The following is a 15,533-nucleotide window of genomic DNA, read 5'->3' as shown; positions in this document are numbered from 1 at the left end:
AAAACTTGTGGCTTTGTTTATGGCACGCGACTGGTGTGGCAGCACGGTGCCTGCACTGTCTGGTAAGGGACATGCCCTTTATCTTGAATATTTCCTAATTAATCTTTGAATATTTTCATTTAAATATTAGTGAGGTAAGTGGAATTGTATAATAATTTATAATTTTTCTTAGATTTTACATTAGTGCATCTGTTTTCGAAAACCGTTGTAAAATGTTAAATGAAGATGAGCAAGTTGGGACAAATGTTAGACATCCATGCGTTGCGTGGAAACTCCAGTAATGGAAACTAAATAACAGACCCATTAATCAGCACCGTTAATGTTTCAGCACTGAAGGTGCAACAGTAGGATGCCGCACTACAATAAAAGCTTTCATTCATATTCACAGGAGAAGTGGATGAAGAAAGTTCAGGAGACTGCAAAGCTTGCCAGCAGTACTGGCGCTCACTGATCAAAAAAGTCACTACAGAAGACATTATTAACTTTGAGAAAAAATATGTGGGTAAGAACTCATTATACTCTAGCTTATTAAAATAGGATTACCCGTTGCTGTACAACTAGAAATCTTAAGAGAAATTTTTTGAATTTTACATGTGTTTCAATGTTTTCTCTTTTACTCTTCCTATGAATGCAACTTTAAAAATTGTGAGAAAATTAACTTCCCGTGTGCCACGACTTTTATTCTTTTTGACTTCTTAAAAATGTTAATATCCAATAGACGATCACAATTTGAGTAGTATCAGGCAGCAGGTGGTGCGTTCGTTCTTAAAATTTTCTTATTATTCTATAATTAGTAGATGATATACAAAGCTTTTACACTTGGAACATATATTCTAAAGACATTTTTATGATGATTTTTGCTTATTGCAACCTCTAAAAATCTTAGCTGCATTTTTAGGGCAATTTTCTTACATATGCTGTTATACATATTTTTGAAAATTTAAACGACCGTCTAGTCATGAAGGAATCAACTTTGAGGTCTAACATTTTGCAGTATAACATCCGTAATACTGCATCCGTTGAACTCCAAAACTTCAAAATGCTCCACTCTTATGTACAGCCTATGTCTTTTTGTGAATAGAAATTAGAACATAACAATTTGCATCGAATATGATGTTAATCTTCATCAGGGTTAGAGAAAGAGTTAGCAGACCTGGAGGCTGCGTACAAGACAGGGAAGGGCAGCATGGACCACATCCTGGACGCTGTGCTGCTCTGCACCATTGATGATGAGCCGCGCTTTAGGAGCATCATTGACCGTGGATCGAAGAGGGCAGATGTGGAGGCCTACAAAGCATACACGTTCGAAACGCAAGCAAAAAAAAATATAACTCAATACTCACTGCAGTGAGTGACAGAGAGCGCATTTTCTCGTCGATGAAAACGTAAAGTCACGAACGGACAGACAGACAGACGGACAGACGGACGGACGGACATGGCGAGAACAATAGTGCATTTTTTCCATAAATGAGAAAATGCGCTAAAAACTAAACGCAAAAGGCAGGTAATGTGCTGATCTCATTTTGTCAGATGGTTATGGTGGTATGTTTTTTTTATTTACTTCCTTTCATTTAAAAAATATATTTTTATCAAGTCAGATGTAACAATTCTACTTACGTGATAGAAGTTTATGTCAAAATTTCTTGAAAATATTATATTTCTTTTATGTAATAAAATAATTTAAAAAAATATTTTTTTAATATTCGAAATTAAAATTAGAAATTCATTGAACATGTTTTACATTGAAGACACTGGATTTTTTAGAAGTGTTGTCTTTAAAAATTAATTTTTAAACGTATAATTTAATGGCTCATATTTTATCAGTTTATTATTCTAAACCAAAAATAGCAAGTAAAATGTAAACAGTATCAAAGTTGCCTTGCTAAATTCGTTAATTTGAAACCCTCAATTTCTTCTTTACAAAATTCTTCCTCGGTCTGTACAAGAGGAGCGCTCCAGTTAGGCAGATCCGTTCCACAGCGCCACTTACGCTGTAACATCGTCGATTGCTGGTTGACTAAGTTGCACTGTCTTTAATGACGTTGAGTCGACGTCTAATGATTGTGGGGACTCAATTTAAATGAATAATGATTGGCAATGTCGTTCGAAAAAATACATTTTAACAGCGGCAAAATCAAAAGAATGGAAATACGTCTGTTATAATTTTCCCGTAAAAACTTCACGCTAATAAATAGTAGGCAGGCAATGGTGATGTTATTCGCTGTTTTCCTGCGTGATTTTATTCCATGAAAACTTGACACGTCGATAGTAAATTATTGTCTAACACTTTATGATTAAAAATATTTAGCTATTTTCTTGTTTCTAACAAATTTTGATACCCACTAGTACTAGTGCTGGATGTGCACTTCCATGCTTTATAAATCGCATAACATGGAAACGGAAAGCTTAAAATATTGACGTCGTTAAAAATTATAAAAAAAATCGTAGATATTGTGGTGGGAATTGAGGTGCTATAGACATTTAATTAAATGTAAAATGATAGTTCAATTCAAATTAATGCCCTTTCAAGGCATTAAATGAACTTATCGTGACCCAAAATGAACACAGTCACCCAAAAAAAACAGTCACCCTTTTAGAAATAAAAACAATTTTCAGATTTTTTCAGACATGTGTAATCAAAGTTAAACTTGTAAGAAAGGTAGACTGGGTTACCAGTTTTTCCCGGTGCATTTTTGCTGTCGTTCCTGAGTGACGGATAAATGATCGTTGTACGTGTACGTTTTATGTGGCGAATAGTTGATTGATTGGCGAATAGTTGACGAATAATTGATCGATTGCGTTGAATTGATCGTTTGCAAGAGGTGAATAGACGATCGTAAATATATGGCGAATAACTAATCATGTGCACGTGACGAATAAGTGATCGCTTGCCCGTGGCGAATAATTAATCGTATGTGGCGGCGAATAATTAATCGTGTGCATGTGGCGAACAAGTTATCGGTCGCATGTGGCGAATAAGTGATCGTTTTCTTGTGACGAAAAAATTATCTGTATGATTGATATAGCCTGCATGTGACTGATCGTTTGCATCTGGTGAATGTCGTATGTATGTCGTGTATGTGAGGCTCCGCTAATTTTGTTTATAGAGACCCAATCTACATGCGGTGGACGACGTCTGAGTTGACCATCCTTTGGTGCGGAATTAAGATTTGAAGTCACCATCAAAATGAGGGCACCATCACATGAGGGCAAAAAGTGCTCATTTCCTTACATGAATTAAGAACACATTTTAAAAAATCAGTATAGCACATCCAATCATTTTACTCAGCTTGGAAACTATTTAGCCCTCTTTTCGATCAATATTTAGGTAATGCATTTATATGAAAATTTATTCTATGTTTTATCTATCCGAAAATCAGTCTACGGCTTTCTACAAAAAAAATCTGAGCTGAGAATTAGACTTTCCTCAGTCGGTCTCACAGAGCATTAATTACTGTTAGAAGAAATGCAGTAATGAAGGTTTGATCAATGCTTTTATACTCGTTCGATGTTTTATGAAAATTTGTGACAAATTCTGCACAAAATTCCAAATTGTCATAGTCAGATAATGTGTGGGTCGTTTTTAAATTTATATGCAAAGTCAATTATTCTTCTTTAGATTAGGAAATGACGGATTCGTTGTAACTTGTCATATGAACTAAGCATTTAAATAAAAGAAAACGCCAAAAAATTCATTTTGTCTGCAGTGAAAACTTATCGGAGTGCTACTTTCCAGGTGCTACCTCAAGATCCCGAATAAATTTATCGAAGTGAAACTTTAAACGCGTGCTGCGTCTAAGCTTTACCAGGATTTCTAAGTAGAAGCCGAGCCAATTGCCACAACCAAACATGATTGAGGCTGCATCTTTCCATCACAGAAGACCCGGTGCGGTACTCAATAGTAGCTCTATCGTCCTCTTAGATAATATAAATATTAGAAATGATACATGAACGTGCATTGATGTATACCAGGGGTCTCCAAACTATGGCCCGCGGGCCACATCCGGATCTTCCATAATTTCACCCGGCCCGCCGGACGAAGTCGTGAAATTAATAAATAATTATTTTATGAATTGCATCGCATAATTATTCAAAGCTTGGGCCTGCTGACTGGTGGCGCTCAGCCCGAGTCAGATTTCCTCTCTCTCTCGAAAGTGTGACGTACAGATACTAGTACTGGTAGTGGTAGATATGTGTTGTGCATTACAACCAATCAGTTGTGTATAACTGTACGTATATTGTGAGGATGGAGGCCGAGTTGGGCTTCACTGCTTCTGTTTCAGGAGCACAGCTCTTTCATAATCCATTTGACTGCAATACTGAATATCTTCTAACTCAGTTTCAAATTGAAATTATTGATCTCCGGACAGATGACAGACTGAAGAATAATTGTAAAGAAGGAAATCTGATTGAGTTTTATAAATGCCTACAGCCAGATCAGTTTCCAAATTTGATAAAGTTTGCTTGCAGTTTTGGTTCCATTTTTGGTTCAACATACCTTGTGTAAACAAACATTTCCCAAAATGAAGGGTATTATTGCAGATTAACTACATCCAAAAAAAGGGTGTTTTTTTTTTAATTATATGTTTTTTGGGGTGTAGATTACGAATCTGAAATCCATTTGGTATTATTGCAGATTAACTACATCCAAAAAAAAGGGTGTTTTTTTTTTAATTATATGTTTTTTGGGGTGTAGATTACGAATCTGAAATCCATTTTTGGCGGTCGGCATCGGAAAACCGATTTTTTGCAATAATACCGATCTAAAGGTGAGTGGGTAACGTAAGTTACGTAACCCCCATGTTAGTAAGTCGCGAAAAAAATCGGTTTTCCGATGCCGACCGCCAAAAATGGATTTCAGATTCGTAATCTACACCCCAAAAAACATATAATTAAAAAAAAAACACCCTTTTTTTGGATGTAGTTAATCTGCAATAATACCAAATGAAGTATATGAAATCTAAATATAGAGCAAATTTTCTGATGATAACTCGAAATAAATTCTTACAACTGGCTCATCTAATCTGGAACCGGATTTTAATGAATTTTTGAAGTCAAAACGACAGCATCATTCGATAGGCATCAAGACAGGCATATATTTAGTTTCCCCCGATTTCTTCCAAAAAGATATGTTTTAATATTTCTATGTTTATACTTTATTATTTGAGTAAATAAAATTGCTGGCACTGATTTTTTTTATTCCTTTGGCCCGCGTGTATATGAGAAATATATAATGTGGCCCGCTCATTGAAAAGTTTGTAGACCCCTGATGTATACAATGGCAAGTGCTGATCCTAGGCTATCAAAGTTCGTTGATGCATCATTGCAAAACAACGACATCATTGATGCATCATCGCAAAACAAACTGCGACATTGACAAATATATACGGCAAACTGTATCAGTGTTTCCCAAAGTGGGCGATATCGCCCCCCTAGGGGTGGTGGAAAGATTTGGGATTTTGGGGGGGCGGTAAGGAAGAAGAGGGCGGTAGGGGGCGGTAGTCCGAAGTCGAAGTCAGAAGTTCGAACGTTTGTTTGGCGATTTGTAGGGTACGGCCGGTACGCATCCGTGCGCCACCAAATTTGTGCACCAATCAGCCTTGAAAGGAACACCTAGCATATTTCCGGATGACCACCAATCAGCTGCGGATTAAACCATCCGTCGGTAACCAACCCGTGACATCATCTTGCTTTAAATATTAGGAGCTTTACGCCACCACATTCTGAAGCGAATAGCCCAGAGCGTAATGGTTATGCACCACTGAACGTTGTTGCATCGAATCATCACTTCATACCCAGACTTTAGCGCGAACTGTAACTTGCGGACAACGGTCTGCGACCAACCAGCCCAGGTCGCCAGTGGAACTGCATGCATCCCTGCCATGCACCACCAGACCATCACTTTTGGTCACCATTCAACATCCAGGGTTAGGTTTCAGAAAGCATTGTTCTGTTCCAAACTTTATCGTCCGCAAGTGAGTGACTTCCGCAGCTTCGCTAAATTACGTAACTTTTAGCTCCCTGCATCTGGGGTTAGGTTCCAGATAGCATAGTTCTGTTCCAAAATTTATCGTCGTACGACGCGTGGCTGTTCGACCGTGGGCTGATTCGACGCACAGCCGGCACAGGACAGATACGGACGGCTTCGACGCGCTCCATCCGGGTGGTGTGGAATTTTTTAGCGTGTTGGCAACTTGGCAGACAACGCTGGGCCATACGACGCCAGGCTTATTTTCCTGTGGGCTGTTTGATCTAATTCAATGGATGTGATCAAAAAGTTGGAGATTGAGGGATTACAGTTTGAGAGATGTGAGAAAAATTCCTGAGGTCAGCAAAACCACAATTGACAAAATTTTGACTGAACATATAGGCTATTCAAAGTCTGCCCAAGATGGGTACTGGGTTGCAAAAAAGATCACATCAGAACACCAGCGGCAGCAAGCGTTGTTTAGGCAGGCAGTGGCAGCGGGCATCCCTGCAGCTGCATGGGCATCAGTTCGGAAATTTTTCAAGTCCCTGACCTATCTATGCACCATCCTGGAGCTTGTACACTCTTCATCAAACACCTTCCTCTGTTGCCTAGCCGCGCATAGAAACAATCCCAGCGCCAGTGGGCTGGATTTGGATTTGGATTTGGGGCGTGGTGACTCTGAGAGAAAGAATTTCAGGGTCAGGCCTTTGCAACGGCCATCAGCCACGCATCACATTTTCATTTGTTAGTAAGAAGAAGGAAGGGAGACCAAGCCAGGTGGAAGCAACATTAAAGAGAAGAGGCTAGAAGAGGTGTGACAGTTTGTGTTAAGGTTGAGAAGTAATCAAGGNGTGTATAGGCTGAAGAGAAGTGGAGACAGGATACATCCTTGTCGAACACCCCTCACGCACTTCACCCAGTCAGTCTCCACATCTCCAAGCCTATATTTAGCACGAGTGTTCACATACATACTTTCAACTATCCTCACATACTTTTCACTCATACCAATTTTTTTCAATATCTGGCACAACAATTTTCTGTCAACTCTATCATATGCCTTTTCTATGTCTATGAACGCCAAGTACACTCTCTTTCCATCTCTCTTCATTCTTTCAATCAATTCATTCACAACAAATATGTTATCTTCTGCTCTTCTGTCACACCTGAAACCATTCTGTTCCTCACCAAGTACTCTTTCACGCTCCATACATATTTGCATTCGCTCAGCCCTTGGCAGTGGCAGCCCTTGGAACTTATTTTTAAAAGCCACCTTGTAATATTCAATTAATAGCAATAATAATAATATCACTTGATTCTCCAAAGCAATACTAATGCAATTCTATATTGACAAAGTCATTTAAGTTGTGTGTGTGCCATTCAGATTTGTTTGTCATTAGCAGTTTTATATTTTACATTCAGATTCATTTGGCATTCAATTGTTTGGAATCTTGATTAATTTTAACTAACTGATACCATGCACATATGTGGATAGATAATGTAACAAGTAGATGGCACTGCAGTTCTATTCTTCTGTTCTTTCAAAATTTTCCATGATATATAAACTAGTTTAGTGTTTCTGGAGAAGCAGTAAAAAATCAGAATACTAAACTTCATTGGTGCTTCTTTATTAAGGCTTTGTTATCTTTTAAACTGCATAGTCTGCATTGGCTTATTTCCATGTAATTCTCTATGATATCAAAATTGTGTGGGTATAAATAAAGTGTTCACGTGCATGTCTGGTTTGATAAACTGACCCAAATTCATTGGAATGTGTTTTTTTTTTCTATAAGGAATTGAAGAACTTTGCATCATGCTCCAATTGTTAATAATTTCACTTGCAGATACTAATTGCCTCTTATTGAATTTTTCAAAAAATTTTCCAGTATAATAAAGTTGCAATTGGCCTCAACCCTGCACAATCTCCTCAGTGCTATAATGAATAGATTACGCGAGTGCAGAGTTATGATACACAAACTAGAGGAGGGAAGTTGGAAAACTGAGCAGAGCCTTACTCATGGATCTGCTTTTGATGGTCAGCTTAAGTCTTCAGGTAAGCTGCAAATTCAAGGTTAGACCTATCACTTCCAATGATATGAAAACAATAAATAGTTATCATAAGGTTATTAATTTTTCACCTGGAATATATCAAATATAACTGTTGGGGCAGCATTTTGTGCAGTAATGAGGTTGAAAGTTGTTTATCATTTGCTAATGTTGAGATACTATCTGTTGTTGACATTATCACAATGTTGATTCAATTGGAACCCATACAGCCAGGGAGGCCAGGGATGCCACTGACTCATCTTCAGTCCCTCTCCCTGAAATAGGATCTGTTTACATCAAGAACGATCCTGGAGATGAGAATGAATTCTTTTCTGTGAAGCAGGAACCAATTGACATTTTCAGAAATGAGGTAAAGATCTGTATACCTACTAAAATTATTTAAGCAACCATAATTAAGTGCATACGGTATATTAACTTACAACACTTATATTCTCCAAATGGTCTAGAACATGATTAATTGTACTGCAAAATTTTCATGTTCTTAGTTTAACTTAACAGGCCATTATTAACATTAACAGGCCATGGGCCTATTTCTTCAGTGCCGACACTTCTATTCTATTCTAATAAGTGTGATTTTCCAAGAGTGCTCAGGGAATGTATATAAATACTTGAAGTTTTGTTGAGAATGATATATTTTGTATAGTATGGCTGTTCAAACATGGAACCCGCGTCTCTCTGCGCCAGTCTTTGTACTCTGGGCTAGCAGAACTGTAACAACTGGGCCTCCCTGTAGTTAGTTTCTTCCAAATTAGAGTGAATGATTTGATTTATTGATTTATAGTTCCATTATATAGCTTTATTACTGATTTGCAGTTATGTATTTAAAAAAGACTAGAGCATATTAATTTTGAGTTTGATATAATTGTTCATGACTAATTCTGGCATCCAGCAAACACCACCTCCACCATCTTGTGCGCCCTGCAAGAAGGAAGCTCAGGACCCTGGCCAATGTACCCCACAAAACATTGTTAATGTCTCTAAAGAACTGCAGCAGGTTGGTCATGCTTAGTATTGTGATCTCATATTGGAGTTTAAAGTGCATTTTGAGAAATTTCCATTCAATAGTATGTAAGCATTCAGGCAGTGATTTTGAAGACTATTTTTTTTCAATTTTGTTAATAATTAATATGCAAGTCTAATTTCTTGTGATGTTTAGCTCATGTTAATTTGTTTAGAATAATGTTTTACTCAGTAAACCTAATCATTGCTGAGGCTTTAGTTTCATGTTTTAAATAAAGGTGAATTTGAAACCAAATCCATGAACTTTTCACAGGGAAACTATTTAATATTCGAATTGTCTAGAATGGGGGCAGGGTATACGTTGGGGTTAATGGATAAAAGTGGTTGTTTTCTATAAATAATATTGAGAGATAATATTTGTTCCACCTATTCCACATTAAAATGGTCATGTATAATCTTCATATGTTGATTCATTTATATAGGAGCAGAATGCACTGAATACTGTTTCATATTAGATTTATATTAATTTGTGGTGTCTTTAAAGAGTTTTTCTATTCATGACCTCATTCATACTTGCTCACAATATTGTCTTTTATGCATGGAGGCACACTGTTTACATTTATGGTATGAGCATCTAAACTGGATGTGAATAATTGTAACCAAGTACTGGTATTGATATTTTTATTATCTTTTGACCAATATTGTATACTTTAGAATCATGTACTTAACTGTATTTTTCTAGCACACAAGTTATTGTTTTGACTTTGTCTTCAGGGCATGGAAAGAAAGTTGCCTTTACCTGAGGGAGCTCCAGAAGACATTGTTGACAGTTGCAACATCTCTGCAGCATCCACTTCTAAGCAACACAAACCGACACTTGTCCTTTCCCGCCCTGAATTTGCTGGGATTGAACATGCAACCCAACAGCATCAGGATCTACCAGATGAGCCTTCATCCTCAAGCATACACTCATGCCCCTACTGTGAATATTGTTGCAGTGCACAACAGGAACTTTTGAAACATATTCGTGCTAAACATTCATCAGACAGAAGATATAGTTGCTCTGAGTGTGAATTTGTTTGTTCCATAAAGCGACTTCTCAGATATCACATTATATCCAAGCATTCATCGCAGAAAACTTTTTGCTGTCTCAAGTGTGATTATTCTTGTGTCACTCAGCGGCAACTAAAGCATCATGTTCTTTCCACGCATTCATTAGAAAAAACTCTTTGCTGCCTTAAGTGTGACTTTTCTTGTGTTTCTAAACTGCAGCTAAATCGTCATATTCTTTCCTCACATTCATTGGAGAAAAATCTAAGCTGCTTGGAGTGTGAATATTCTTGTGCTACCAAACAACAACTAAAGCATCATACATTTGCCAAGCATTCATCCATGAAGCCATATAGTTGCTCAAAGTGTGAATATTCTTGCGTCACTAAACGGCACCTGAATCTTCATGTTCTTTCCAAACATGCATTTGAGAAACCTTTCAGGTGCTCAGATTGTGAATATTGTTGTGTCACCAAACAGCATCTAGATTATCATGTTGTATCCAAGCATTCATTGGAGAGACCTTTCAGTTGCTCTGAGTGCGAATATTCATGCATTACTAAAGGCAACCTAAAACAACATATCCTTCAGAAGCATTCATCAAGCAAACCTTTCAGATGCACTAAGTGTGAATATTCCTGCAACACTAAAAGCAATCTAAAACAGCATATCCTTCAGAAGCATTCATCGAGTAAACCTTTCATGTGCACTTATTGTGAATATTCTTGTGCCATCAAATCTAATATCAATCGTCATATTCTTTTTAAGCATTCATTGAAAAAACCTTTCTGCTGCTTGAATTGTGAATTTTCTGGTGTAACTAAACAGCAACTAAATTATCATATTCTTTCTAAACATTCTTCAGTTAAGCCTCTCAGATGCTCTCAGTGTGACTATTCTTGCCTTAGTGAAAACAGTCTAAAAGTGCACAGTCTTCATAAGCATTCATCAGAGAGACCTCTCAGCTGCCCGAAGTGTGATTATTCATGTGTCACTAAATCCGATCTAACAAAACATCTTCTTGTGAAGCATTCATCGGTGAAGCCTTTAAGCTGCTCGGAGTGTGAATTTTCCTGTGTCACTAAACAGCAACTGAATTATCATACTTTATCCAAGCATTCTTCAGCAAAGCCTCTCAGTTGTTCGGAGTGTGAATATTTATGCATCACTAAAAGCGATCTAAAACGACATATTCTAAAAAAGCATTCCACAGAGCCCCCTGTCAGTTGCTCATAGTGTAAACTTTCTTGTGTTGCTAAATCAGCTCTAAGGAAACACTTTCTTTGTAAGCATTCATTGTTGAAGCCCCCAATTGCTGCTTGTAGTATGAAAATTCTTGCATCACAAAGCAAACCTGAAAATTCCTATTTTTTAAAGTATTTATCATCATTTTACAGTGAGGAACAGACGTTTTGGTCCTCACCAAGCTCGCCCAGTGGGAATTATCATCCCACCTATTCACGCGGCACCTACAATTATATTATAAAATTATATTTTTATATCACGAAGAAACTCAGGAGTACTAGGGTATCTAAGAAATAAATTTAATGATAAAGATCTCATAACACATTCCTCAATTAGTAGATTATTGTGCCCTCGTGACTTGAATTTAAAAATGGGATACATTTCTTTCAAATCCGTGTTTCTTCTACAGTTTCATGTAGTGTTTCCTTCAAATTTCCCCATTTATGATTGACTGCAATGAACCTGTGTTCCACTGTTTTCAAAATTAGGTTGCAGGCTCTGAACTTGCACTTATGAATCTTGCTTAGAGACCTGCATTTGCTTCTAGAGATGCCATAGATGATCATAAATCTATCTTGCAGATGTTCGGTGTGTTATGAGGTTTAAGTTTATTACTAGTTTATTGCATGTATAACGAGTGGATACTATTTGTTCACTAAAACCCTGAAAATAAAATTTGACCACTTGAGCCAGGCTAGAAAAAAGTGTACTGTAAATGAAATTGTCAGCAATTGCTTGACAGTCGCCTTCAGCGACTAATTATCTAACAAACGTCACCCTCAGTGACGCTTTAAAGGATCGTACGTCTTGTCATACGTAGCTTGCGATTCTACGCGGTGGACCGCGATAGCTCTACACGAGTTAGTTGTAGGAGAGACCTCCGAGCGTCCACAGTTAACCTACGCTCAGGCCGTCGATAAGCTTCTCTATCGAGCAGGCCGATTCTTTCCCTCTCCGAGATTGTATCCTCATAGTGCCTATTGTAAAGTCTATAGCAAGTAAACTGTTCTGTATTACTAGACTTTCACTCCTGTTATAGCCAACAAATAGAAGACCCTTGAATCTTCAGGTCCTAATCAGAAATTGACAATACATTAATTAATTCCAATCCACGCTGAAAAGTGGACTTGGACAAAATAAACTACTTTAAGATTTAAAAGCCATTACATTGTGACGTTATAATTTTCGTTATTCTAAAATTAAAATTTTGGCATTGATTTTAGTTTCTTTGTGTAAAATTGACAACAACAACATCAGGGACTGAAGAAAGATGTGTTTAAGCACATTAATTTGAAGTGGAACATATTTCGTAGCCTGCAGACGGCAAAGTCAGAAGCTCCAAATATTTTTCATCCTATTAATGATCTTTGAGAAGCAAGTAAGAAAACGATTCCTCTGCAAGCATCATCATAATTAATCTAGCCTCTTTCTTCCTAAATAATCGCTAAAAATCAGGATGACTGTAAAGGTCTAATGCCGGTTGTTTCGTTGTCTTTTTATGTCAGCACTGTTTCCAGTTTTACCTGAACTCTTGAAAAGGCCTCTTGAAGAAGTGTAGATTTGCAAGTGTAAGAGAAGCTTATAAAAGTGGGTCAATTAGTTGAAATCTGGAACTGTAGAAGAAGATTCTTAATAAAGTGGGTCAAGAAGTAAAGATCTGTAGGTGTAGGGCAAAATTTTCCCAAATGTGGATTTATTCTGGATATAAAAAGTCTCTTTCCATTGATTTTCACTTACTTAAATGTTTGCGTGCATGTATTTGGTCGATGTAAATAACAATCTCGACAGTTCTGCGGTGAAAAATGTTTGCTGACTCTTCGAGAGTGGCGAGTAAATAGGGAAGGAACGGCATTGTCGGTTTATATATCTGCAGATGGATGGTTTAATAGGCAGCGGCAGAAACCTGCTTGCAAAATTTAGATCCTTTTTTTTTTTTTTTTTGCTTAGGCTGCCATAAAATGGTATATGATGTTGTTTTGGAGTTGATAAATGCTGGTCTCCAACACACACTAATTCGTATACCTGTCTGTTTATTCCTTTAAATGTAAAAATTAAATGAATAACATAAAAATTAGTTACTGGTGTCAATCATTGATAATAATCACTATCCTTCCCACTCCTTATGTTACGTAGGTAAGCATGGAGAATAAAACAAGTCTGAGACAGAACAAAAGCGCCATAAAACTGAACTTTTTTAGCGATAGTGATACTAAATTATTGAATGTTTCATTAAATGAGTTTTTAGCAGATGTAATAGTGTTTTGTAGCTATTCCGATATCACGGAGGAGTGGGAGGACGGAACGTCAACTGTCATTCAATCCGAGTGGCGATGAGAGTTAGGTCTCAATAGCCTGTGCGAATGACGTGGAGCCGGATCCCGGTTGTTAACTTGTTATGATCGACTTTGAGGCAGAGACCAGCAGCTGTTAACTTCATTTCCGTTAGTATTATCTTCATGCAATCCCCAAAAGTTTTTTTGGCTTTGCCTGCCGGAAGTTTTATCGATGCTGCTGCTCTATATAGAATACAGTTACAGTCAGGCTGAGTCAGCCTAGGCTGCCTAGCGGCCCATAGTGGCAAACCAGAGCTTTTTTGGAATCAGTTCATTTTTAATTTCCTCAATAACTCAAGATTTAAACTGATTACTTAAGTATGATAATGCTGGTATCCATGATACTTTACTGGTCTACTTATAGGACTCAAAAATGAACTAGAGGGAGAGTCTAAAAAACTCTCTGCTTTGTCACTATAGCCTAGTGCTAGCCTATGCTCAGTCTTTCAGACAGCTCAGTCAAGTCAGTGGTAGTGCATTCTGCAATTGATTTTAGCAACTTCTACAGACTTTCACTTTGCTAGCAAGTTTTCAACTCTTCTGCTGAGTGGCCGGGTGCTAGTCTGGAAAAGTCCTATTTTTGTCTGAAATATCGTGGCTCTAATATCATATAATTTCAGTAGGTATGAAATCTCGTTTGATTTCACAATAAATAGACTTGATTCACATTCCATTCTGAGATTTAAATGATTGAAAGTTTTTTTTTTTAATTATAAAAACCTATTTATACGTTCCAGATTTGAATTTTTTGCCCTATTAAGTTGAATTTATCTTGATAAATTCACTTCAAATTCTGAATGATTTCATCTGCCATAACGCGTTTTCGAACGTTTTGTGTCTTTTAGAAAATTTTCGTTGTTTAACATGGGAAACTATTTCATTATATAAAACATAGAGCACGTACCATATAGTGCATTAATAATACAAATTAATTTTTAATATAAAAAATATAATCACATTTTTAATTCAACATTTTTCTAATAGAATTTAATTCTACAGCATGTACCATCTAGTGTATTAAATAATAAAATTTGATTTAGTAAAATTTAATTTTAATTAATTTTTAAATTTTATTTAATTCTACAGCTTCAACCGGTTAAAATGAGCATCATAGGAATGAAAGTAAAACTGTCATTCATACATCACAAATTGAGTGACAATGGATGGATTTGATAGGTATTTTTTTAATCCTGTTTATATGTAAGAACGGAAATGACGTTTCTGTCCCAGGTCCACTTTTCAGCGTGGATCGGGTTTAATTAATTATTGTCAATCTCTGATTAGAGTATATAAATAATTTAATATGACCTAAGGGTTCTAGGTCTCTTGAATGTTCTTGGCTATAGCAGGTGTGAAACAATGAGTACAGAATAGTTTACTCACTAAATGGTTAATACAGTAGGCACTAAGAGTTACAGTACGATATGAGGGATAGATATGGCCTGCTCGATAGAGAAGCTTATCGGGGGCCGGAGCGTAGTTTAGATATGTAGACGCTCCGAGGTCTCTACTACAACTGACTGCTGGCATTCCTGATGTGCTTGAAGAGCTATGTGGGTCCGCCCGCGTCGTAACGTAAACCACGTACGACAAGACGTACGATATTGGGATAGTCACTGAAGGTGACGATGCGTGAATCCTGGACACGTCCCCACTCCCCCCTTACAACTGGGAGCGTCCTCGTTCCAATAATACTGAGCAGGGAACGTTAACAATATACATTACATTAAAATTTTAGGAACAAGGTTCTAAACGACTTACATTATTACATTCCAGCTAAGTCAACTGACATTAGCAGATAGCATAGCAAGCAAAGTTAGTACTAATAGTAGTAGCAAACTACTATAAAGTTACTACTAATAGCAAGGTTAGCAACTAGGAAACATCCCTTAATTATTATGGAGTTCATC

General features: G+C 37.1%; 1 protein-coding gene across 1 annotated transcript; it reads left to right on the top strand.

Annotated features, from left to right (window-relative positions):
* Positions 1–7,776: 7,776 nt before the first annotated feature.
* LOC108681702 (gastrula zinc finger protein XlCGF57.1) lies at positions 7,777–12,006 on the top strand. Its single transcript, XM_018170763.2, has 4 exons — positions 7,777–8,021; positions 8,245–8,384; positions 8,925–9,029; positions 9,770–12,006. Exons 1-4 carry the CDS (start codon positions 7,907–7,909, stop codon positions 11,279–11,281), a joined length of 1,872 nt encoding a protein of 623 aa, XP_018026252.1. The 5' UTR covers positions 7,777–7,906; the 3' UTR covers positions 11,282–12,006.
* Positions 12,007–15,533: the final 3,527 nt, after the last annotated feature.

This window comes from Hyalella azteca, unplaced genomic scaffold, assembly GCF_000764305.2.
Source record: "Hyalella azteca isolate HAZT.00-mixed unplaced genomic scaffold, Hazt_2.0.2 contig16387, whole genome shotgun sequence".
Classification (NCBI taxonomy): Eukaryota; Metazoa; Arthropoda; class Malacostraca; order Amphipoda; family Hyalellidae; genus Hyalella; species Hyalella azteca.
The sequence above is the reverse complement of the archived record's forward strand: the minus strand, read 5'-3'. Positions and strand labels throughout refer to the sequence as shown.

Bases quoted from the DNA above. Each gene is read 5' to 3' on its own strand.
- LOC108681702 (XM_018170763.2), top strand. From the start codon at position 7,907: ATGAATAGATTACGCGAGTGCAGAGTTATGATACACAAACTAGAGGAG. The intron at 8,385-8,924 runs GTAAAGATCTGT...TCTGGCATCCAG, and splicing joins TTGACATTTTCAGAAATGAG to CAAACACCACCTCCACCATC. The intron at 9,030-9,769 runs GTTGGTCATGCT...CTTTGTCTTCAG, and splicing joins TCTCTAAAGAACTGCAGCAG to GGCATGGAAAGAAAGTTGCC.